The 27,432-nt window shown below is 41.2% G+C and overlaps 1 protein-coding gene across 2 annotated transcripts in view; it reads left to right on the top strand.

The window, feature by feature from the left end:
- The first annotated feature begins 284 nt into the window (after window positions 1-284).
- SMAP1 (small ArfGAP 1) overlaps window positions 285-27,432 on the top strand; it is a 319,946-nt gene continuing 292,798 nt past the window's right edge. Inside the window, exons 1-2 of one of the 2 annotated variants that reach the window (XM_063442978.1) lie at window positions 285-522; window positions 2,343-2,500. In XM_063442978.1, coding sequence (XP_063299048.1) covers window positions 2,383-2,500 — 118 coding nt within the window. In that variant the 5' untranslated portion in view covers window positions 285-522; window positions 2,343-2,382. The remainder of the gene's footprint in view (window positions 523-2,342; window positions 2,501-27,432) is intronic. The other variant, XM_063442979.1, reaches the window with a different exon arrangement.

Consider the following 27,432-nt stretch of genomic DNA (forward strand, 5'->3'; position numbering starts at 1 on the left):
ATGTCAGGCTACCAGTAGTACTTAGTAAAACTCAGATACTGGATTGCTGCAGCAGCTCCTGAAATGGCTCACTCACACTCTGACTGAGTGCAGCACTGTGTATCTATCCTCCCTCACCCTCTGACGGAGTGAGTGCAGCGCTGGGCTGTTACCCGTCACACACACCGAGTATCCATCCTCCCTCACTGGGTGCAGCACTCCAGTAACACCGGGCACACAGTGAGCAGAGGAAGCCGAGTCGCCGCCGGAAGAGGCGGGACGGTTGGCGGAGCTACTTGTCGTCATGACCTGTGCCGGAATCTGATTGGTTGTTGGAGTGGGAACGCTGCGTCACCAGCCTGAGGTTCCCGGAAGTGTCGTGTGTGCTGGAGACTAGTGAGTGTGGAGTGATAGGAGGGAGCCTGACTGCATCTCAATAGACACCGAGCGGGGACACTGGCCGGATAGTGCGACCACACTGAGAGACAGCAACACGGTATACACTGAGACACCGCCCTGTGTGCCGACACCACCATTACCCAGGTACACACAGCCATCACCACCAGCCTATACCCAGGGACAGACAGACAGCGATCACCTCCAACCTGTACCCAGGGACAGACAGACAGACAGACAGACAGCCATCACCACCACCAACCTGTACCCAGGGACAGACAGACAGACAGCCATCACCACCACCAACCTGTACCCAGGGACAGACAGACAGACAGCCATCACCACCACCAACCTGTACCCAGGGACAGACAGACAGACAGCCATCACCACCACCAACCTGTACCCAGGGACAGACAGACAGACAGCCATCACCACCACCAACCTGTACCCAGGGACAGACAGACAGACAGACATCACCACCACCAACCTGTACCCAGGGACAGACAGACAGACAGACAGACATCACCACCACCACCACCAACCTGTACCCAGGGACAGACAGACAGACAGACAGCCATCACCACCACCACCACCAACCTGTACCCAGGGACAGACAGACAGACAGCCAGCCATCACCACCACCAACCTGTACCCAGGGACAGACAGACAGACAGCCAGCCATCACCACCACCAACCTGTACCCAGGGACAGACAGACAGACAGACAGCCATCACCACCACCAACCTGTACCCAGGGACAGACAGACAGACAGACAGCCATCACCACCACCAACCTGTACCCAGGGACAGACAGACAGACAGACAGCCATCACCACCACCAACCTGTACCCAGGGACAGACAGACAGACAGACAGCCATCACCACCACCAACCTGTACCCAGGGACAGACAGACAGACAGCCATCACCACCACCAACCTGTACCCAGGGACAGACAGACAGACAGCCATCACCACCACCAACCTGTACCCAGGGACAGACAGACAGACAGACAGCCATCACCACCACCAACCTGTACCCAGGGACAGACAGACAGACAGACAGCCATCACCACCACCAACCTGTACCCAGGGACAGACAGACAGACAGCCATCACCACCACCACCAACCTGTACCCAGGGACAGACAGACAGACAGCCATCACCACCACCACCAACCTGTACCCAGGGACAGACAGACAGACAGCCATCACCACCACCACCAACCTGTACCCAGGGACAGACAGACAGACAGCCATCACCACCACCAACCTGTACCCAGGGACAGACAGCCATCACCACCACCAACCTGTACCCAGGGACAGACAGACAGACAGCCATCACCACCACCAACCTGTACCCAGGGACAGACAGCCATCACCACCACCAACCTGTACCCAGGGACAGACAGACAGACAGACAGCCATCACCACCACCAACCTGTACCCAGGGACAGACAGACAGACAGACAGCCATCACCACCACCAACCTGTACCCAGGGACAGACAGACAGACAGCCATCACCACCACCAACCTGTACCCAGGGACAGACAGACAGACAGCCATCACCACCACCAACCTGTACCCAGGGACAGACAGACAGACAGCCATCACCACCACCAACCTGTACCCAGGGACAGACAGACAGACAGCCATCACCACCACCAACCTGTACCCAGGGACAGACAGACAGACAGCCATCACCACCACCAACCTGTACCCAGGGACAGACAGACAGACAGCCATCACCACCACCAACCTGTACCCAGGGACAGACAGACAGACAGCCATCGCCTCCAACCTGTACCCAGGGACAGCCAGCCAGCGCCTCCAACCTATACCCAGGGACAGACAATATAAGTCTGTAACCATGTTATCATGTTTAAGTGTTCTTTTTTTTGTTAATTAAAATTTTGTGATAACCTCTATAGCTTTTTTTTTTTTTTTTATATACTTCTACTTAAAATTTAGGTTTAAAAGTGTTTGGAACCACACTTGTTAAGTAGAAACAATGACAACTCGCTCTGAGAGAGAAAAAGCCCAGAAGCAGAATGAACAGCACCAAGCTATTCTGTCCAAGATGTTACGAGAGGAAGACAATAAATATTGTGCTGACTGTGAAGCCAAAGGTAAGTGAGTGTTGGTCTTCAGTATCGGGAACAGTTTTGAGATTCAGGTTGTTTGATCTTCATCTTTTAGTGGAACATGGAGCAATTCAATTGTCTTTTGGAAAATCTTGAAAATGATTCCTAGTTGGATGTGGAATTAATTTGAGATTGAGCCGTGCATAACAGGTTTACAAGGTTATTCACTAAAGTGAGAATTCAAAGTGAATTTTAAATTTCGAGCACAAATAGCTGAATTGGAATGATTATCTAAACTGGCTATGCTTTTAGTTTGGTTACTTTGGTCTCAAATGTGAAATTCACTTTGAATTTTCCCATTAGTGAATGGCCCTTTTAATTTCACAGTGGTAAAAGGGTGTAACTCTGAGACAGCTAATTACATTTGTATTTGATTGAGGCTTAGTGTGGTCTGGTACATTAATGCAAGACTGGTAAATAGTCTGTATTAAAAAAAAAAAAAAAAGTCCAGTGGAGCATTTTTTTTAAAAACTATTTTAGTTGATATATCCCAAATGAAAACATGCATGCATTGATGACTGCATTTTCTTTTTTTTTTTTTTCATTAGGGGTATACCTAAAAATAGCTTGTGAAGTCTGCAGATCTTTCATTTATAGCCTTTGCAAGGCCTCTCTGTTTTTCCCAGCCCACATCTTCTGTGGCTGACCAGTTACATTTCCTAATGCAGCTGATTGAGAAGTCTTTGCAAGGCAGGTGCTCTGGGCAGTTGCTGCCACTTGAAGTTAGCTTAACTGAGCTAAACGATCAGGAAGTAACAGGAGTGGTTGTCAGATTATAATCTGCACATTTTGTAAAATGGGATGGAGGAAACACTATTCACACAAAAGGCAGTACAGTAAGCTAAACAGCTTTAACTGTTTGGAGGGTTGTTGAAATCTACTAGCATAGATTATCATTTTTAGGCATTTAAAAAAAAAAAAAAGGTATTTATAATTTCTGAAATAATCTGTTTTTCATGTAAATCACCTTTGTATTATTTCCTCAAGGGGGAGAATTGGTTTATTGTTTACAACAGCATTTGGGTATTTCCAATTGCTACTGAAACTTACAATGCACAGTAAAACAGGCATAAGGACAGAGGCCTTGTTTAGTATCCTTAAAATTGTATCGTTATTTACGGGTAGACTACTGCAACCCTGGAAAAAGATTTTTAGAGGTCTGCCTAACATCTGTCCTTTGATATATAAAAGACATTCCATTAGTTAGGTACATGTTTCTGTAGTAGAAAAGCACATTCTGTTATGCTGACAAATCTCTGTGAAAGTTTCAGTTAGCTGTGTGATCATTCAATGGGTTACAAGGACAATTAATATTTCATATTGAATAATGAAGCTATCTTTCAAATTAAATCGTAATATAGGGGTCACACAAGGGACAGTCTTAAAATATTTTTGAAAATTATGTTCTTATATGTCATCTTTGAATAAGTCAACGTAATTATTCTCTTAATGTGCAATAATTCCAGCATAACCAGCATGGACATAATGGGAAATGTTTAATTGTGTTATGAGGTCAAGATTCAAATATTATTGTTTAGTGAAATATCCAATGCGTTGCTGCTTTTGCATTGTGTTATACAAGACAGCGAGTCTGGTTTCAGGATCACAGTTGCTGGAAACTGATAATGTTCCTTTGCTTCGGAGCGCTTTCTGTCCGTAGCTCCCTCGGTCTAGTATTCCTCTTTCTTTTTTCTCAGTGTTTAGCAGACTCACATTGATGTGTGGTTTTGTTACTCTGCTCCTTATAGTAATACTACACTATAATCCTTTTTTAATTACCAGATTTTAATATTAACATGATGCGAAGTCATGATTTTGTTAAAGATACGGAGGGAAATATTTACTTATCTTTCTTTAACCCATAAAGGGTTAACCATAATACATTAGCCAATCATAACATTGCACATTCCATATCGCAGCATGTGACCCTAAGCCACTTCTTTCTTGATGATGCACCTGAAAAGGTAACAAACAAACAGAATAATCAACAAAAAAATGAATCGATCTTCACAAACGACAAATTCCAATCTGGCATGTTAAACAGAAGGTCAGAGATCCAAAATTAAAAAAGGTCCTCAGGTACCAGAGTGATACATCAAACTGAAAATAGAAGAGAATTGTGGAAATCAGCAAGTATAAATAATAGATATGCAGTCAACATCCATAAAAAAAAAAAAAAAAAAAATCAATCGAACCTCTCTCCTGGTTCAGGAGTTTGGTGAAACACTACAGAGCTGAGGAGATGCTAAATGGAAGACACATGAATCACCATTTGGACCCTTTCCAATGGAACTGGAGGTAATACTGATACGTTAGGTGAACTAGGCATTTGCCTATGGCGCCGGCCTGCTGGGGGCACCCACTGAGATATTTCCTGGTGGGCTCCTCCGGTCTTGGACCGCAGCTCTTCAACATCCACCCCTAAGTGCTTGGCCGTTTCTCCAGGCACCCGAAGGTGGGGGGCCCAGGAGTTGACCACCTCAGGGTGCCCTAAGTTGTCCTTCAGTATAACAGAGCAGGCACCTTCTTACCTTGATGACCGGTGCCTGCTCTACCATCAAATGCTGGCATCTGGAGGAGCCAGGAGAATGCAGGCGCGCCCTCTGTGATGCCGGGAGCCGGAATATGAGGTCATTCCGGCCCTGGCATACTAAACAGTGCGCTGGACGAATGATGAGCTGCCCCACACAGGACCCCAGGGAGGTAGAAAGGCTGAATTTGTCTAAAAAAATATAAAAGTGTGTGTCTGTCAGGGAGTGTGTGTGTGTGTCTGTCAGGGAGTGTGTGTGTGTGTGTCTGTCAGGGAGTGTGTGTGTGTGTGTCTGTCAGCGAATGTGTGTGTGTGTCTCAGTGAGTGCGTGACATGAGGGGGCGGCAAAATGGATCTTTGCCTAGGGCGGCAGAAATCCTTGCACTGGCCCTGGTATTACTAAAACTCTCTGGCGATGGGAACTATGAGGTAAACTTCCTTGACTATCCGACATCGTCACTGTCACTGATGTTCTCAATTTAGGAGCCATTAGAAGTCAGGAATCCAAGTAAGAGGAAAAAAAAATATTTTTTCTTAATTTTACCAAATTAAATTTTTCATATTTAGCCTATGCTTTGTCCAAGGACATGAATGTGCTCAAATAAGAACCAAGTTTGTTTAACAAAATGTATCGCCAAACAGGAGACTTCGCTTGTGGATGAGATTTTGAAGTGGCCAGGTTTACCAGTTTGCTTCTTTCTTTAGCAAGATAAACTTGTGTCTTTTAGTTGCCAAAAGTGTGTTGTGTTGCTTGTTAGGCAGATGGATTAGAGCAGGGGTGGGCAATCTGCGGCCCTCCAGATGTTTTGGACTACATCTCCCTTGATGCTTTGCTAGCATTATGGCCCTAAGAGTATTATGGGAGATGTAGTCCAAAACATCTGGAGGGCTGCAGATTGCCCACCCCTGGATTAGAGCAAGCATGTCAAACTCAAAGTCTAGCCAAACACTGGCCAAATAAACAAGGTTTATGTTTATGTGGGCCGTAAAAAAAAAAAAAAGAGAAACTTTCATAGAAACGTAGGTATATGTTGAAAAGTACAGTATAAAAAAAACCCCGGGGGGTGGTGTGTCTGCGGGCCGATGTGAGTGGCCCACCTGAAACACACCTTCCAGGTGTGTATAGTCTTGATTTGTTCTGGAGGTAACTGCATGGAGAGCAGTAGTCGTATATATTGAGGGAGCTCTTTGGCTCCAATTGATTTTAGTGGCTCCCCATATCTTTAAGTTGCATCGCCTCATTCTATCTTCCAGAATGGCCATGGTTTGCAAGAGCTTCATGTTGTTGAGCAACCTGCTGGGTAAATAGAGAGACATTTGTTTGTGCTTGGCAAAGATTCACTGAATCCTCCTCCACAGCTTTCACTCAACCTGTGAAGGTGTATACTTCTTTGTGGACGACCGCGACATCAGTGTAGAACAGCTTATTCATGTGTTGCAGAAGGCTCTTGATGTCTGCCTTTTTACCAGGGGCATCATCCTCTCCTGCAGGATTATTAGACTCTGGGGCATCCAAGTTCAGTTCTTCTGAAGAGGGAGAGGGCCATCTGTATTGTAGGGCCACCATCTTAAGCCACGTTCTAGTGTGGAGCAAATTCCTAATATTGCAGTAACCCTCGCCCTTGTCAAGTTGGGTTTTATGATTTTTCTTCTCAATTACCTCATGCATTCCTATAAGTCCTGCAATAACTGATAAAACCAGCAGATATTGTGTGTTTCAAAGGGAGCTCTGGATGAGTGCGACTATGCACGATGGCTGCTAGCTCTGCCCCTCTACTCTTGAGATCCTACTACTTTTCTTATATTGGTAATTTTCCAATTCTTGTTCTAGATTTTTGATTTCTTGGCTATCTTAGCTTTGTGTTTAACTATCTCATAGTACGCTTACTACTTACATTTGGCAACAGTTTGACTTTCACCTAGCCTCTTATTTTTATTTTTTTTTCATTTTGTGCTCCCTCTCTTACTTTCCCCTCCATTTAAAATTGGAATTTGTATTATATACACTCATCCTGATGAAAATCCCTGCGTGGACTGAAACGTCGATATGCAATTATAAATACATGCTATTTAGTCTTTTGAAGTTAAAATCCGTCTGTGCGCTTTTTCTGGTGAAACTTATTGCAGCTTGAGAGAGCACCCTAGTAATTATTGATTTGACTCATCGAGTGCATGATTCCGAAGTTTAAATATACAGTCATTGGAAAAATAAAGTATGCCTTCTTTTATTTCTATGGTTTTACATATCAAGCCACAGTAACAATCACCTGTTCATGAGCAGGTCTTAAAATTAGGTAGATACAACCTCAGATGAACAACACATGACATATTACACCATGTTATGATTTCTTTAACAAAGATAAACCAAAATGGAAAACTCATGTGTGAAAAAACTAAAACATAGTAATGAAGAGGGTAAATGGCAGACAGGTGCTGCTAATCAAAAGCCTTTGATTAATTGGTAATCAGCAAGTGTAACTACCTCTATGAAATCATAAGTGTAATCAGTTTGCTAGTCTGGAACATTCAGGTGTTTGTGTTAACACCATGCCAAGGAGGAAAGACATCAGCATTGATCTTGGAGAAGCAATTGTTGCTGCCCATAACACTGGGAAGGGTTATGAGGCCTTTTTCAAACCATTTAAAGGTTAAGTGAGAAAAAGATTATTCAAAAGTTTAAATTATCCAATAACGTTTCCTAACTTCACAGGAGTGGACATCCCAGCAAATTCACTCCAAGGTCAGACTGTGCATTGCTCATAGAAGTTGCAAAAAAAACAAACCAAGAGTTATATCTTAAACTCTATAGGCCTCAAAAGACTAAACAAGTATGGGTTCTCTAGAAGAATTGTCAGGAAAAAAAGCCTTTTCTCTGCAAAACTAAGTTGTGTTTTGTTAGTTTTAGAAAGTTACATTTGAAGAATTCACAGGACTTCTGGAACAATGCCCTTTGGATAGACGAGAACAAAGTGGACATATTTGGCCATAATGCACAGTGCCACGTTTGGCAAAAAAATCTTGTACAAACTGTCAAACACTGTGGTGAAGGTGTAATGATTTAGGGTTGTTTTGCAGCAACAGGACCTAGAAGGCTTGCATTCATAGACTTGACCATGAACTCCTCCAAAGTATTCTAGAGTCAAATATGAGGCCAGCAGTCCGACAGCTAAAGTTTGGAAAAAATTGGGTCATGCCACAGGGCAATAATCCAGAGCACACCAGCAAATCTACAACATAATGGCTGAAAAAGAAAAGAATCAAGGGGTTGCAATGGCCCAGTCAAAGTCCAGACCTCAAACCGATTGTAATGTTGTGGCAGGACCTCAAGGGAGCTGAGCATAAACCTCAATAAACTGAAGAAATTTATAAAGAAGAGTGGGCCAAAATGTCTCCACAATGGTGTGAGAGACTAATAGTCATACAGAACACGATTACTTCAAGTTATTGCTGCTAAAGGTGGTCCAGGCTATTGAATCGTTAGGTGTGCTTAGTTTTCCATACTTGGCTTCCCCATTTGGTTTTATTTTGTTAAATCGTGACACGGTGTAATGTTATGTGGTGTTGTTAATCAGAGTTTGTATTTACCTAATTTTAAGGCCTGCTAAAGAACAGAGATGACTGTTATGTCTTGATATGTAAATCCATAAAATTAAAAAACGGTGAACTTTCTTTTTTCTCATCACTCTATAAATGTGTGTATGTAATTCTATATTGTGCCAACATCTGGCCTTGGGATGTGTAAAACGTCTTTATAATGCGTCACCATCTAATCATCCAGTATGCAACTCTGGGTTTAGTGGATGTCTGGAGAACATTATCTGCTATTTTACTCTAGCTAAAGCTTTGTGGAAAGGGAAGATGGCGATGTGAAGATGTCTTTAATGGCCTTTTTTTTTTATTTTTTTTTTTTTTAAACCAACTTGCATTATAAGGGACTTGGATACGGGTTGCAGTGTCTTTACTGGTGCACCTGGAAGACTTTTAAACATGTAGTAATCTGATATAGCTCCTAATATTTTCTTGTTTATTTTTAGTGTGCTTGCTTAGACATAGCTATCTATATACTCTTTCTTTCTATAAAGTAATATGATGCGACCTTCTTGTTCACAGTCAGTCTTTATTTGTGTGCAACATTATAATTTGTTTAGTTTTCAGTGCATTGTACCATAGCAATTGTGTAGATAAACATTTTAGTTTTTACATTTTTTTTAGTTTTATTTTTTAGCTTTTCACTTTTTGTTATCAAGGAAACATTTGTAAATCTGACACCTGATGTTACCTATAACGTTGTCTTCCAGTACGAACATAGGTCTTATGTCACATGTGTTTCCATGTTATAAAGCAGGCCCAGATGGTTTCAGTGTCATCCTGTATTCCCTGACTGTGCTATAGGTAAAGAGTGCATAAAATGTATTAATTTTTATTGCAGTTTAACTTATAGATGACAGAATGCAATTCCAACACCCGCCTTCCTCCTGGTCTATATTCCATTACTTTTCTGCTCACTTATGTCTTTCTTCCCACCTCCACCAGCCACCCACCTTGAAGCCTACCTGCTTATTACCTTTCTGTTCACCTCCCAATCAGCCTGATATACACAGCCTTTTTTCAGATGGGCGGCCGTGTGCCAACTCTGTGTCCAACTGTTCTGTATAAACCATCCTCCAGGGTGAAGTAAGCAAACTCACCTTAACATTCTCAGGTATCCCCCATTGCTCTGTTTTGAGTAAATCTACATTTATAATGAAGAGCTATAAATTACACATTATTATTGTGTGAGGTGCTCTCTGGGTGCCAGGTAGTTAGTTAGTAATTTTTTGTCAAACTGCTCTTAAATGATGATATAAACTATAATGGAAATGTGCTCAGATGCCGTAGTCTACAAAACCGCTACACTTGAGCTGCAGTGGTTATGTTGCTTAAAGGGAAACTCCAGTGCCAGGAAAACAATCCGTTTTCCTGGCACTGCAGGTCCCCTCTCCCTCCCACCCCCCAATCCCTAGTTGCTGAAGGGGTGAGAACCCCTTCAGTAACTTACCAGAGGCAGCGACGATACTCCACGTCGCTGCTTCTTCCGCCGCTCCTCCCTGTGATTGAGATTGATCCCGCCCACCATCCGGGGAAACCTAATGTGCATCCGCGGCAATGCCGTGCATGCGCATTAGAGCTCCCCATAGTAAAGCATTGAAAATGCTTTTCAATGCTTTTCTATGGGGAAATGAGCGACGCTGGAGGAAAATGATGCAGGAGTTAACCCTGCAAGGTAATTATTGCAGTTTATAAAAAAACGCAATATTTACACTTGCAAGGTTGAGTAGTGGGAGTTGGCACCCAGACCACTCCAATGGGCAGAAGTGGTCTGGGTGCCTGGAGTGTCCCTTTAATGTTAATCTTTAAAATGTACCTGCATGATGCATAAAAGTTATTACTTTAACCCCTTAAGGACACACGACATGTGTGACATGTCATGATTCCCTTTTATTCCAGAAGTTTGGTCCTTAAGGGGTTAAAAAAATAAAATAAAATTGTGCTAGCAAATGTGTAGATTTTAATTAAACCCTGTAGAAAATGTGGGTTCCTCCCCCTCCTGTCAATCAAATCCTTGGTATTAGACCTGTAAGCTGTAGCTGGACACATGATCTATTGCCGATAAGTGAGTGACAGGGGAAATGAGAACCCTCCTAAGGTGGTGGTCTGCATTTTCTCCCTTTCTCACTGGAATTCTCCCAGCAGGAATTATTTATGCTTGCAACAGAAGTGTGGGTTGCACGGACACTGATGTGTTGGCAATGATGTCAGCATGTCATTGTAAGCATGGGTGGTGGCCTGGCTTATGGAGCTCTCCCCAAACATTGGGTAGGGGTGACTGTTACAACACTGCAACGCCCATGGATCCTCTGTGACGTGTAGAGCTGTAGCAAGGGCTTTGTTTAAATGTAAACTATAGTCTCCAAAACAACTTTAGCATAATGAAGACGTTTTTGTGCATAGATTATTCCCTTGCAGTCTCACTTATAAATTCTCTGCCAATCACTTTATATATGTAGCATTAGTAACACCACCCTTCAGGTGACTTACACAGCTTTCCTAAACACTTCATGTAAAGAGTCCTCTAATGTTTGCACTTCCTTTATTGCAAATTCTATTTTAAAATTAGAATTTCTTATTTATTGCTCTGTTAATAGCATGCTAGATAATGCAGGAACTTCTTGTATTTAATTAAAGTTCAATTTGCAGAGCAGGAGATTTAAACTTCTAAAGTAAGTTAAATCTTATTGAAATCTATGCACGTCATCGATAAACAATAACTACTTTATTAAGCTAGAGTTGTGTTGGTGACTATAGTGTTCCTTTAAGTAAAGATATGACAACTTCCAATGAAACTAAATATATTTTTAATAAATAAGATAAAACATATATTTAATGCTTTGGAGCTGTTACTTGTTAAACTCAAGTCGTCATGATTGACTTTCTTTAACAGTACCTCAATGGGTGTTTAGTGCCACTTCCTCTGATCCTGGGCAAAATTTCTTCCTAGGTCATTTTCATAATGGTGCCTCCTGAAAATCGATCACAACAGGCATTGTCTTTAGTTTACTACTGAAAACTAAGTTTCCTGTTTGCCTAGTACCACATGGTAAAACCATACTTTAATGGTTTGCTTAGTGATCACAACTCGGCTGACTGGATAAATCCAACTATACGTGTGTAATTTGGACCTCTCGAAACCTTAGTATATCTCCAGTGTTATTTAGTATAGTGTGAACTGAGAATTTAAAAATTTAGTCCAGGTCCACTGTTGTACCTGTGAGATGTCACTGAACTCAAACATGTGTCTTTCAAAACAGTAAAACCTATAATTACGATGATATCTTGTAGTTGTTCTAGTGAGTATATTTTCTAGAGGCATTTTCATGCAAACACTGCCGTTTCAAAGAAGGGCAGTGTTTTCATTGCCCCTAGGGTCACCTCCAGTGTCGACTCCTCAGACGGCCATTGGAGGTGCTTTCTGGGGCAGTGCTGCACAGTAGGCAGCACTGCTGTTCAGCATCTCCACGCTCTACATGGAGATGTTGAAATTTTCTCATAGAGATGCATTAACTCCATGCATATCTTTAAAGAGGTGCTGTTTAGCCAAAATAGCATTTGCCTCGCCTCCTTGCACATTTCAGCCAATCAATGAATTCCCTGTGGGAAAGCATTGGTGTGGCTAAAAATCGTAAATTCTGATGTCACCAATGGGGCAGTTTGGGGCCGTCCAGCGCTGGCGGACTCGTGCTACGCTGGAAATAAGGACCCCTGCTACATTTTAACACTATAGGGTCAGGAATACATGTTTGTGGTCCTGACTTTATTGTGTTCCTTTAAGCGGAAGTGCAGTTTTTGGGTGAAAATTACAAAAAACACAAATATGACCACTAACTTTGGCAACGATTTGTGACAAAGTGGCTTGTAAGACCCCAATTTTGAATACCCTGGGTTGTCTATTTTTGGCAAATGGTATGCAATCACAGGTTTAATTTTCATTTCTGGGCTACTGTATGGTCTGAAAGGCAACACAGGGCCAGCAAATCAGTTGGGCAAATTTTAACTGAAATCTAAAATCTAAAATGGGAACGCAATTTATTTGACTCTGTAAATTTCCAAAACACCATGAAACCTGTACATGGTGGGCATTGTTGTACTCATGGGACATCACAGCATACAAACGTGTGTGTGTGTTTTATTGCAGGTAAAGCTAAGTGTGTTAACATTCGCAGATAAAATACAATGCAGAACTTGAAAAATAACAAAATCTCTTAATTTCTCACACCTTTTTAGATTTTATTCATATTAAATTATGTATTCTAAATAAATATTTGATGCGAAATGAAAGCCTCGCTTCTCTTAAAAATAATATATTACACTTAATATAAAAGAGGATTGCTTTAGTCAGAACTTGTACAATTGCCTCTGTCATTAAGGAGTTAAAAAGCATGCAGGGACATACTATACACACCAGAACAATTACATTAAGCTAGAATTGTTCTGTTGGCTATAATGTCCCTTTAAATTTGAAATTCACTTTGGATTGCTTGGTATTTATGACTTTAGTAAATCATCCTGTCTGTTTTAACCGTGTCTAGCAGTGAGTGGTGATCACTTTTGTGTGTGTATGTGTGTTCAAGCAGGAAGTAGTTTAACAAACAAAGTGCAGGTATGCCACCTAGATTCCTTAAACCAGTTAGTTTGGCTACGTTACTCTGACGTGGCGTCAGTTTCTGTCATTGCAACAATGTGAGTAACATAGTAACACTGATATTGTGCTTTGAAGTGCTAATTTGCTATTGGTTTCATTAATATAAACGTCTTTAATTACTATGCTTACGAGGATGAGCAACTAATGTACAAGACCAACCTAGATCTTTAACCCCTTGCCGACCGTTGACGTACTAGGTACGTACGCCAAAAAAGGTTGTTAAAAACCGCGGACGTACCTGGTACGTCATTTAGTAAATCGGGACTTACCTGATTGCTGGTGATCCTGGGAGCCCAAGCAGACCCTCACTGCCTGATGCGGGGTACTCGCGATCACATGACTGGAATAGCCGTCTTGTGCAGTGCCTTCAGGGGGGCCTGCCTGAGCTCTCAGGCTGACCCCCTAAAGCCTGCCAAAAAAAGTTATTAACCCCTTAGTGACCAGATTGTTTTTAAATTTTCTTACCGTTAACCCCTCCCGACCGTGAACGTATCATGTACATCCAACAAAAAACGGTCCTTAAGGAAGCTAGGTACGTCCGTGGGGAATTGCAGCGCTGGAAGCGGTCATGATCGGTTCCAGGAGCTCTAATGGTATTGCAGCGATGCTTCGATTTTAACCCTTCGCTGCAATACTCCCCTCACTGCCGGTGGCCCGGTGGTTGCTTCACCTGGAGCCCGGCAGTGAGGCGGAGCATCGGAAGCCATCAGGCAGGCTTCTGATGCTTTGCCTGTACTGAATGCCTCGAGGGGTCGAGGCACTCCGTTAAGGTTAAAATATATATATATCTTTTTAAAAAAAAAAAAAATTAAAATTAAATAAAAAAATTAACCTATACTTACCGATCGCTGCCGTACCCCCGCTGGCGATTGGTCTAACTCTTCTTTGGTGGGATTTGCACCCTCTGCAAAAAAAGGACCCCCAGGGGCCATGTGACCGCTCTAAAAGAGCGGTAACATGGCCACAATAGGTGTCTATAGTGCTGCCAGCAGGGGGACTGGCTGAACTGACAGGCAGCCCCCCTGCTGGTGAAAAAAGTTCCTTTTAACCCCTTAAGGACACATGACATGTGTGAAATGTCATGATTCCCTTTTATTCCAGAAGTTTGGTCCTTAAGGGGTTAAAAAACATATGGTTTGATGGGAGTAAATTACATTGGCCAGCTTCAAAAATGTCCCAAATAGGACATGTGTGCATGACCAGCTGTGAAAATTCCAAGTTGGGAAAACTGGAATACGCACCCTTCAAATAAGGTCTTTTAGCCTCCAGAGAACCCGACACACCTGTACATGGGTGGTATCACTGTACTCAGGAGATGTTGCTGAACACATATTGTGGTGTTCTTTGGCAGTAATACATAAAAGGAGCTGTAAATCCATGCCTAAAATACAATGTGTGTGAAAAATAACACAAAATAAATGACTACCCAAAACTTTGACAAAGACTGGTGGTAGTATAAGTGTTAAAATACCACCATTTTAAATAGCATAAGGCGTCTAGTTTTTAAAACTATATGGTTTGATGGAGGTAAATTACATTGGCTGGCTTAAAAAAATGCCCCAAATAGGACATGGGTGCATGATGCTGGGTGCTGAGAAAATTCCAGGTTGGAAAACTGGAATGCACACCCTCCAAATAAGGTCTTTTAGCCCCCAGAGAACCCAACACACCTATACATGGGGTGGTATCACTGTATTCAGAATATGTTGCTAAACACATATTGGGGTGTTCTTGGGCAGTAATCCTTAAAGTTCTCCGTACATGTATTCTTAAATTGCTATGTGTGTCAAAAACATTACCATTTTTTTTTATTTTTTTTTAGCGTAGATTGGTGGTAAAATGTTCAAAATACACCAAGTTTAAAAAGTGTTTTTTTATTTGTTTTTTTTTAAAAAAAAAATTCCCATCATATTGTATAATTTTTTAAATTGTAAATTATATGATATGATGAAAATAATGGTATCTTTAGAAAGACCATCTAATGGCGAGAAAAACAGTATATAATATGTGTGTGTACAGTAAATAAGTAAGAGGAAAATTACAGCTAAACACAAACACCACAGAAATGTAAAAAAGAGCCCTGGTCCTTAACGGTAAGAAAATTGAAAAACGGTCTGGTCACTAAGGGGATAAAGAGACTAGTTACTGGAATCTGTGGAGATAAATATTCTTAATCGTGTCTGATCTGTAATCTTTTATTTATTCTTTTTAATTTTTTTTATATTGACCTCTAAAGTAAAGTCGTCCAGCTTTAATTTTCAGATATGGGATTGGAGTTTGTGGTAGATGTTATAATTAGACTGCGGGATCTATATGACATCAGTTTATAAGATCTGGTATTTTTATAATAAAATTAGGCCCCAGCTAATAAAGCAAATAAATGCATTGTTAATGGTACTGCTTTAACTAGTGTATTTACCCATAAAAGCAGTACACTTAACAGTGCATTTATTTCCTTTGTTAGCTGGGGCCTAATTTCATTTGTAAGATGCACATAGTGTGCCTTACTTTTCGGATATCTGTGAATCTTTCGTGCCAAGAATAAATACATCCTAAAATTAAACTAAACAAGTACATAGCTAGTTATTAACATGCCTCTTCCTCCAGCCTGATTATAAATAGATGTGTTGCTACAGTCATATGTAGTTAACCAAATCCCTACCTCTTCTATGTATGACTATACGCAGTTCATCATTAATTGGCCATTTAGGTCCCTTAGGACCTTGTCTTGAAGGCTGTTGTTAGAATGTAATTTACTTGCTGATTGCATGCTGACCCTTACAAGGCTGTTTTTTATAAAAGAGAAGAATGCTCCCAAAACATGCTTCTTCAAAGGGACACTATAGTCACCAGAAGACCTGCAGCTTAATCTAGTTGTTCTGGTTTCTCTTGCCTGACCCTGCAGGCTTTTTTTTTTTTTTTTGTCAATCTTTCTTTAATTGTGATGATGGGAAAACTTACACGTAGAAACATCAGAGTATAATAGTGAGGCTAACAAGGATGGTATACAGTGTAATACGTTACTTATTACTCTGAACAAGAAATACATCCCTTTTTTTTTTTCTTTTTTTAAAGTAAACAAGCTAATCGGACATGTCTAAATCTAGGCAAGGAAGATAGTAGGCAGGTGTAGGGAGACATGTATGCAAGGATTAGGAATACATTTAGTACAAACATAAAGCATGGTGTAAGCTGGGTTAAAGAAACCTAATCAAAAAGATTGTAGTATAACATGCTTTGAATAATACATCAGGTCTAATACACCCTGTCCCCATTTTGTAGGGTTGTGGGTCCGTGGGTGCACCAAATGCCAGAGAATCCTCCGGGTAGTTGGGTGGCTGGGGAGATGTACCTCCAGCTAGGTCCCGAGTCCAGGACAGGGTTGGTTCTCCGATACATCAGCTCGGTCTTCTGATTCAATAGGCGAGGTGAGGGTATGGGTTCGGCTCTGGATGCACCTCCTAAATGCGTTGCATAGCTGGTCAAATTGTGCCTCAAAGTGCACTCTCCAGCTCTGGGTCCACAAGCTTTTGCAGGGTTGTGGGAGTTGTGGCTCGGCGGCCATCTTAGGTTCGCCATGCGGCATCTGGATTGGCAAGAGATTCCACTGGTGCATTTGGGTGGTGAGTTTCCCCAGCGGGGACTGGGATTTTCCCCACCGGTCCAAAGGTTGGGGGGGTGGGGGATTGATGCAGGTGTGTAAGAGTGAGGATGTTCAGAGCAAGCCTTATGTCAGGAGATTGTCTGCCTCTCCCAGGCACTGGGCCCACAATCCTGGCAGGCTGTACTGGCTCATGTAGTGGGTTCCCTTATAAACGGTGGGGATCAGACTTGAGGCCTCCGTTTGCTGTTCATGTAAAGCTTCTTGCTTTCCAGATAGGGACTTTAAAAGTTGAAATATAGCTCATTTTTGCAGGAGCTGTGCTGAAACACGTCCTGACATCTTGACTGCCTGTTGTGGCTGTTTGCCACACAGCCACTAGCGGCGCTTATTGCAGTATCACAGTGTAAATGACGCTGGATGTCCTAACGCTTTGCATGAGCACATCCATTGTCTTGCTAAATACAACAGGAAGGCATTGATTCAAATGGGTCCCTACAAATAGAGTTTTAGATACCGTTTTATGTGTTGAAAGTGAAGTTATGTTCGTCACAATCTGTGTCCTTTACGCTTTCTACTTGCTGTGCTAATTTTGGTTGCTGGTAGGACTGAGGTATGTGCAGCTCTCCATCCTTCCTCTCTTCTACAATCAAGCCTTATGTAAAATCGCCCCAAAGGAGTATAAAAGTTGTCACAGTAAATATTAATAGCTTCCTACACTGGTTGTGTTAAACACCCTTCTTTGGAATCACAAGAAACAGTCTGTATGCAGGTAGAAGTTTAAAGAATCATAAGGGCCAGTTTTCTGGTATTCTTTAAGTTTTTCCTTTCGACATTTTAAGCAAAAGTGTCTGTTATTAAGACCGCTAACTTCATATCTCTTGGTTTTCTTTTTCTGTTCGTTATCCTTGTGTACCCAGTGGAATTCTATGACTTGCTTTGTCCCTGGACACGTTGTGTCATACATGCGATACTGCTTGACTTCTAATTCAGTTGCTATGCATGTGAACTTCTTTCTTCTTCCTTACGTTTTTGCTTTGTTAACACTTCTTATAGAGTGGCACTGAGATGTGGCATTACTTATATCCCAGCATTGTGTATGTACTGCAGTTTCCTGCAGAATAATGTGATTGATGCTAGAGAGCAGGTTCATAGGGGAGCAACAGCAATTGGGTGGCATTCACAAGGTACAGATTCTACTTTGAGTAAAATTTAGATTGGTTTTATGTTTTTTAAATAGTGATACAAAAATGTTATAGGAGGATGAATCACCAGTGCAGTGTGCTTGTTGGTTTCTTGGGTTTCCATGCTGATTGCCCATTTTTATAGTAGTTTTAGACCACTTTTAGAACAGAGGACTTTGATAAATCTCCAACCTTGTTCCCACTGCACTCAAGACCTGTGGCTGAATGCATGAGCCTAGTCAACTGGATCAAGCTTTCAGGGCATATGTTTGAAGCTGCAGGTTCAGATGGGGCATACTGTTTAGGAATATTGGTCCTTATCTTAATTAAGTAAAGGTGCCGTTTTCTGGTAGGAGGTAGGAAAGTATATTCTCTTACCAAGGTTTAAAAAAAAAAAAAAAAAACTCTACAAACTTGCAAATATTGCTTTTGATATACATAACTTATTTTTGTAGTGGGACAGTCACCACAAAAATATGGCAAGTCTGAGTCCTTAAAAGTGTCATTTTCCCACCATTAGTGGTATTTCTCCACATAGCAATTCCATTTTTTTTATACATATCTTTAACCCCTTAAGGACCAAACTTCTGGAATAAAAGGGAATCATGACATGTCACACATGTCATGTGTCCTTAAGGGGTTAAACATAACCCTTTTACTTTAAAACATGATTAAAGCGGCTGTCACTTTAAAAAACATTATTTGTAGTGCTCTAGTGTGTCCCCCTGATTGGCTTAGTTTCCATGCTGAGAAAATGGAAGCCCCTTATAGGAAAGCATTGGCTCAGTACTTTCCTTTGGGGAAGTTTGAATGCGTGTGCGGTGCTCACCGTGCATGCACAATAGGTTCACATTGTTTCTCTATGAGGAGCATTGGATTGGATATTGGTGAAGGCGGCCATGCCTCCTCCATAGTGTTGCAGGAGGCAATGAAATGAACAGCGTCAAGGAGCCTCCGTGCTGGAAAAAGTGAGTATAATCTGAATTTTTTGCATTTATGTTACAAAGAGGGGCACCTGTGTAGAGCTACGGACAGTGGTACTATAGAGTTAGGAATACCAACCTGTATTCCTAACAGTATAATGTTAGTATCAGCACCATTTGATATTGGTGATTTGAGTGTCCTTTTATCTCCTAAATGTGCATATAGTGTCCCTTTGTTTCTGTTTATGCAGCCCTGGCTATGATTGACAGAGCCTGCATGGAAAAAAACAACTGGTTTCACTTTCAAACAGATGTAATTTACCTTAAATAATTGTATCTTAATCTCTAAATTGAACTTTAATCACACACAGGAGGCTCTTGCAGGGTCTAGCAAGCTATTAACATAGCAGGGGATAAGAAAATCTTAATTAAACAGAACTTGCAATAAAGAAAGCCTAAATAGGGCTCTCTTTACAGGAAGTGTTTATGGAAGGCTGTGCAAGTCACATGCAGGGAGGTGTGACTAGGGTTCATAAACATAGGGATTTAACTCCTAAATGGCAGAGGATTGAGCAGTGAGGCTGCAGGGGCATATTCTATACACCAAAACTGCTTCATTAAGCTAAAGTTATTCAGGTGACTATAGTGTCCCTAGAGAGGCCTAAATACTTTATTTGGGTTGCTAATATCTTTGTCTACCTAGTACCTCCTCTTTGCTATTTGCTGTTGCCAGCTGTTTTTATAATACATTTATTTTCTGTTTTAAAGTGTCCCATCACCAGTGGATGATGGTATCATTCTAAGTAAAAATGTAGGGCGGTATTTCAATATTGGAATCCGTTTCCCTCCAGAAGTAATATATACCTGGTTATGGTATCTGTACCCTGGTGCTAAGTAACCTTACTGTAAATAGAGGAGTTCTGCTTAAGAAAGCAGGGCACTGTAAAATAATACGGTGGCATTACTCTCAAAGAAAGCAAATCCTTATAGCCTTGTTTTTATGCCGAATGCTGTGAGATACAGTGAGCGAAATGGATGATATATAGGTAGCTCAGCACTCTTCTTTGAGGGGAAATATTTCAGAAACTGGCTGGGTGCAGTTTGTCATGTAATCAAATATGACCTGGTGGCAGCAGTACTATCCATAGTTGTGAATGCTTTCATATAGGACATTAAAGGAACACTCCACGCACATTAAGGCTTGCTGAAGTGTTTTTTTATGTTTGAAGTATGTCATTTTCATAATAGTTTACAAATATGCTAATTTCAATAGAAATTGGTACTTTTATAATTGGGGGCAGAAACAGAAGAAGCTCAAGTGCACTATGCTAGCGTGAGCCTGCCTTCCCCCTCTCCTTCTCAATGAGCTGTACTACAGCTCATTAAGAAGCACAGGAAAGTTGTGCTCTTGTTCGTGTGGCTGCAGCACAGGGGCCTCTCAAAAAGAATCCTCTGATTGGATGTAAGTCTGATTGGATGTAAGTCTGATTGGATGTAAGTCTGATTGGATGTAAGTCTGATTGGATGTAAGTCTGATTGGATGTAAGTCTGATTGGATGTAAGTCTGATTGGATGTAAGTCTGATTGGATGTAAGTCTGATTGGATGTAAGTCTGATTGGATGTAAGTCTGATTGGATGTAAGTCTGATTGGATGTAAGTCTGATTGGATGTAAGTCTGATTGGATGTAAGTCTGATTGGATGTAAGTCTGATTGGATGTAAGTCTGATTGGATGTAAGTCTGATTGGATGTAAGTCTGATTGGATGTAAGTCTGATTGGATGTAAGTCCTGGCACAGACTAAAAGTCTATGTTGGATAAAGAATGGGGGGGGGCTCTGAAAGGCTGCAACTTGTGCAATCTGCAAAATATTTCATATACCCCCCCCCCCCCCCCCACCTCCATACATGGTCTCTTTGGGGGTATATCTGCTATATTGTTAAATTTAATTGTTTCTTTAATTTGTGACATTGCAGCTATCATTATAAAGAGCCAACACATTTTTTTTTAGCACTGTACATGCTGTGAATGGAAATGAGACCGTATGTAATGAGTCTTGATTCAGCTTACGAACAAAAATGAAGTGCTTGCCCAAAGAGTCACGTCAACAATCATAGAAACATTGAATGATTGCATATTCCAGTACGGAGAATTGCTTCTAACTGCAGCAATGCGTAGAAATTGCTGCAACTTTAAGCCAGCCCCCTGACACTGTCCCTGCAAAGGAGGAATTTTCACTTCCTCCTTTGTTGTGTCAGTTTCATCTAGCTTGTGAATGTGGTGTGCGCACCCAAGTAAAAAGGAACACTCTCTACTCTTCAGAAAAAGCCAGTTCACAAAACTGAACAAGGCTATATATAAACTAAAATCCGCTATCTCATGGCTACTATCATGTTATAGAGTTGTTCTACAATCCTGTGTGGTTTAGTTTATTTAATAATAGACTGTTTAATGCAATCGAAAATGTGGCCTATTGTTTTTCTTTAATTTTTCTTTAATTTTGTTTACTCCAGTATAACACAACTATACATTTTAAATTATCTTTAAAACATTCCTGTGAAAGTGACAGTGGGGATTGCACTCCATGTGCTGTTCAGTTCACTAATTGTAAAAGTCCAGTGGTTTGAGAATGTTCCCAGAGTTCATGGGAATATATTATGTTGCATCTGTCTTATTTTCCTATCAACAAGCTGTGGTTTCAGAAGCTCTCATTGACTATTGGGGGGAAAAACATAGACTTAGTTTTTTTTTTTTTTTTTTTGTTTTACTTATGGCAAGGACACTATTCATGCTGCTGCATCTAAATCTGTTTTTATTAATGCACTTCATCAAACATTTCCTCTGCTTTTACACAGTCCTAGGCATTTTTTATATTTATATAGCTTCCCTTCTTAGCAGCCTATACCTGTTGCTTTGAAAATAAGTGATAAAAAAATAAAATAAACATGTTTGCATTAGAAATACAAAGCAGTATTCCTAACACTAAAGTTACCCTCTGCCCACCGCGCCTGTGGTAAGTCCAATGGTCAGAGTCAAACTCTGTGAAACTGCAGGAAGCGCTTCTAGTGGCTTTCTGGTAGACCGCCACAAGACAGTCTTTATGCAGTTTCTCTAAAACTGCAATGTTTCACTTTGCAGAGCTAAGAGATTCAGTGACACTGCACCCAGACCACTTCAGTGAGATGAAGTGGTCTGGGTGCCTATAGGGTCCCTTTAACCCCTTCCCGACCTCAGACGTGCATATATACACACGTATTGTGTGTGTACATACATACATACATACATACATACATACATACATACATACATACATACATACATACATACATACATACACACACACATATATATTATTTTATAATATATTATACGTAAATAGGAACACATATACACATACACAAGAGCCCTGGTCCTTAAAGGTAAGTCTGGTCACTAATTGATTAAGGAAGACTAGTCCTGTTGTGAATCCTGGATTAGGAACCATGTTCTGTAATTATATATGTTTCTAAGGAGGAAATGTACCTCTCACTGCTCTCTTCCTAATGGATGTTTTTGAGCATATTACTCCTTCAAAAACACGCTTGTACATGTATGCCAGTGCAGTATTTACTTTACATAGTGTTTGATAAGTCTTGGAAGCACTCTTCCATATGGTTTAATGAATTAGAATTAATGCAAACCTACAGCTCAAGTGTGGCAATCATTCCACTCTGCCAATCCAATATTTCTCATAGAAAATCATAAAATCTGAAACATTAGCTGCCTTAAGTGTCATCATGCAGTGCATAATAACCCGAACATGAAGACCTTCAAAAATAAAAAGGCTAAAGGAGAGAAAGTCCCTCTAGGGTCTATCTTACAGCCACTACATGTGTGTTCTCAGCCAGATGTAAATGTTGCTGCTTCTCAGAAATATATAAATGTTTTACATTGCTAGGGAAAAGAGAGACACAGCATCTGTCTTGGTGATTGGAATGTCCCATTAACCCCATAAGGGCCAAGATTAATTTGTTTTTCACTTAACTGTTTAACCCCTTAAGGATGGGCGGGCGTTGCCATCCTTAATGGGACGGCCCTAAACATTGCAGGGCGGCATAGAACATCTCTGCCATCCATAATACTTACCGGTGTTTGCGGTCCTGGGGACTGCTTTGGAGCAGTTCCCCTCTGCAAGATCCAGCCCTTTCAGGCCATGTGATCGCAGGGTCCTCGCAATCACATGGCAGGAATAGCCGGCTTATGCTGTGCCTGAGCTCTCAGACCGTCAGCCGATTGATCTCAGCCAATCAGTGGTGCCCCTGCCCGACGGCACTCCGCTCTTATGAAACTAAAATTTCAGAAACCCGGATGCCGTCTGGGGAGCGGTTTAACATCTGAAGGTGAGTTTGTGCGGTGGCCTCCTGTCACCACAACAACAGCTTCATTTAGTTGTAGTTGTTTTGTGGCCTGGAGTGCCACTTTAAACCTAAAACAGAATGGCGTGTTGCTGTCATCTTTTGGCTATTGTCAGGTTGACAGCTTTATATCTTTAATCTTGAATATAGTATGCTCAATGCATTGCGGACAGTGCTAGGCAACTGACAAAAGCCCAACCCTGATGAAAATGCCATTGGGGCATGGAGGGAGACGCTGGGGTCTCCCAATCACAAGATCGAGTGAGAGCTGAGCTTGATTGCTGGATTTAAAGTTCTTTATGCAGTGTTGACTTTCAGCACTGCATGCAGCTCATCAAATAATCTGAGGCCACTAAAAATAGTCCCAGGAATCTATTAATACCTGGGTTTTATGGTGTGAGCAAGAATTTGACCCTGCTCACACTACATTATAATAATGGTGATTTAAATTACTGATTGCAGTGCTCACTTTCAGTCTATGGCCACTGATACAGGGGACCCCCAAATATTAAAATAATATGTGGTGTTCCTGGTAACAGCTGAGATATAACCCCTGCTGGTATCTTTACTGCCTGACAGTCAATGCCATCATGGGCATTAAAGCTCTGAACTGCATAACTCTAGACCAGGTGTCCCCAAAGAGTAGATCCCACCGTTTTAGAATGCTTTTAAAATGGCAATGCATCATGGAAGCTGTAGTTGTAAAACATTGGGGGAATCTAACTTTTGGACACCCCTGGTATAGATTGCCATGTGGTCTTTAAGTGGTTTAAATGTTTCGTTAGATGAACAACCTTGTATGTAGAACAAGTAAATATACAGCCTACAGCCTGCCATCTAGTGGGAATTTATATGACGTGCTCCTCTCTTCTCACCTGTGGTTGTTTTTGTTTTTTATCCCTTCAAGTATTAACCAAAAAAATGTCAAATGCTTTCAAATATGTATTAATTTTGTACTAGTAGGCGATAACGCTTTTTAGTACATCGTAAAGAAAGAGCTGAGCATGCTAGAAAATGTCTTTTAATTGTTTGCAAATGTCTATATAAATATAACCAGTCCTTTTATATGTGTTTACTTATTCTCTATATAGATCAAACGTGTAAATGTGAAGTGCAAAAATATGTGGAAACTATTATCATTAGCATGTATATAACACAAACATATTCTGCAGTGCCAAACTGATCATGGCACACTATAATAACAGAAAACATAGGAGAGATATTTATACATAGATACCAACATTATTTCTCTCTAAAAAGAAGACAAAAAAAAAAACAAAACGGAAAATATATTGGTAAGGGCACAAAGAGAAAAAAAAATGTGGCACAAACAAAGGTCACAAAATAATAAAAAGCAACAAAAAGAAAAAAGATGGAAATAGATATGTGACAATGTATTCATAATCTTCAGTTTCTGTTTCCCACTCATATATCATGTGTGACTGGGCTCAACTGAATTGTGTTGTTTGCTAAACCTTTATAGTAAATGTAAAAAGAAACGGAGCCCCCCACCCGGTAGGGAGCAACACGCTAATAACTTTGAAGCAGGATAAGACCCACCCCTGCCACAATGGGTGACCCAGAAAGGCTATAGCAACTAAACAAATAAGGGGAAATGCGAGTCCTACTGGGAAATGTTTCTTGTTTTTACTTGGTGACTTGCACCACTGTTGCTCTTTGAGCCTACTAGGTTTCTAAGTATTCATTGAAACGTATTAATGCTGGACCTGCGCGTCCACGTCGACGGTCTCTTATAAAAATTGGAAATACTGAATAAAGAGAAATTCACACAAAAAGAAATGGAGCATCACATGAAAAAAGTTGACACACGTTAAAGGTGATTTTTTTTAAGTGTAATAAATTGCTGAGGAGAGACCATTCTCCTTGTCACTCTTGCGCTCATCCAGCGTCATACGATTCATATTTAGACATACAGGTGCACCCCTTCTCTATTCAACTCTGCGACAATGAGGATATTGGAAAATGCATCATGCTCTCCCTTATTTTAGTACGAGAGTGACTTGTCTCTGCATGCCACATGCATAGATCTCTCCAGTGCATCATCCTAACTACCACAACTGGGAAAACGTGATGATGCTCCATCCCCCAGTTTCTGTAAAACTGTAATGTTGTGTGGGAGAGCTTGGGAAGCCACTATTTTGGTATGTAGTCTTGTTCCTTAAAGAACATATCGGCAGCTCAGGGTAGATTTTTTTTTCTTTTTTTTTTTTTAAATCTTTTAGATATGTTGTGTCTTTTACACTAAATCAGATGTGCCCAAAGTGTAATTCTAAAGGCATGCAAAGCATGACGGCATTTGTTGTAGTTCAACAACATAAGAACGGCACCCCTGCACTAATTAATATTGGGGTTTATTCATAGTGCCTACAATTTTATTTGTCACTTGTACCGCATGGGGCTTTGAATCCTGTGGTAACACTCACCAGCTATCGGGAGCCCTCGCAGCTGATACTCATGGAGAGAGAGCCGTATTGAGACCGCGAGTCTGGGAAAGGGGGAGACCGGAGCGAGCCTACTATTGAGAGCGATTTGCTCCACACAAATAGGAACCAGGCACCGGGATCGGGTGCTTGTGAGAGCGGGAATCCGGGAGACCAGAGTGAGCCTTCAATTAAAGCTTCGGTTTATTCCATACAAGCTACTCTACATTCGATGCGAGCTGAGAGTGACACTGGGGCGACACAAGCTCCCGACAAACGGTCTGGCTCATTTTGCTGCTGTGGTGGTCATGCCTTAATAGATTAAGCTGGAGAGAGCTAAAATGGGGCACGGCCATTTGCCTGGAGCAGAGGCGAGGAACCTGCCATCCCATGTACCTGCTCCAAGCAAAACTTCTCACAGATAAGTGCCAGTTTATTAAATTTGAGCTGGAAAGATCAAAACTAAAGCTATAGTAAAAGCTGGTTGAAGAACCTTTTGTCAAAAAAATAAATAGAAAAATTCTCTCCCTTTTTGCTAGCTCTCACATTTAGTTTCAAACTGGTTTCTAAGATCATTCTTCTTGGTTCTAAATAAGGACTTTTTTCTTTATTCAAAATACAGTTGCAAGAAAAAGTATGTGAACCCTTTGGAATGATATGGATTTCTGCACAAATTGGTCATAAAATGTGATCTGATCATCATCTAAGTCACAACAATAGACAATCACAGTCTGCTTAAACTAATAACACACAAAGAATGAAATGTTGCCATGTTTTTATTGAACACACCATGTAAACATTCACAGTGCAGGTGGAAAAAGTATGTGAACCCCTAGACCAGGGATAGGCAACCTTCGGCTCTCCAGATGTTGTGGACTACATCACCCGATAATGCTCTTACACACATACTGCTGGCAAAGCATCATGGGAGGTGTAGTCCAAAACATCTGGAAAGCCGAAGGATCCCCACTCCTGCCCTAGACTAATGACATCTCCAAGAGCTAATTGGACTGAGATGTCAGCCAACTGGAGTCCAATCAATGAGATGAGATTGGAGGTGTTGGTTACAGCTGCCCTGCCCTATACAAACCAAACACCAGTTCTGGGTTTGCTTTTCACAAGAAGCATTGCCTGATGTGAATGATGCCTCGCACAAAAGAGCTCTCAGAAGACCTACAATTAAGAATTGTTGACTTGCATAAAGCTGGAAAGGGTTATAAAAGTATCTCCAAAAGCCTTGCTGTTCATCAGTCCACGGAAGACAAATTGTCTATAAATGGAGAAAGTTCAGCACTGCTGCTACTCTCCCTCAGAGTGGCCGTCCTGTAAAGATGACTGAAAGAGCACAGTGCAGACTGCTCAATGAGGTGAAGAAGAATCCTAGAGTGTCAGCTAAAGACTTACAAAAGTCACTGGCAAATGCTAACATCCCTGTTAGCGAATCTACAATACGTAAAACACTAAACAAGAATGGATTTCATGGGAGGATACCACAAAGGAAGCCACTGCTGTCCAAACAAAACATTGCTGCACGTTTACAGTTTGCACAAGAGCACCTGGATGTTCCACAGCAGTACTGGCAAAATATTCTGTGGACAGATGAAAC

This window comes from Pelobates fuscus, chromosome 2 (genome assembly GCF_036172605.1).
Source record: "Pelobates fuscus isolate aPelFus1 chromosome 2, aPelFus1.pri, whole genome shotgun sequence".
Lineage (NCBI taxonomy): Eukaryota > Metazoa > Chordata > Amphibia > Anura > Pelobatidae > Pelobates > Pelobates fuscus.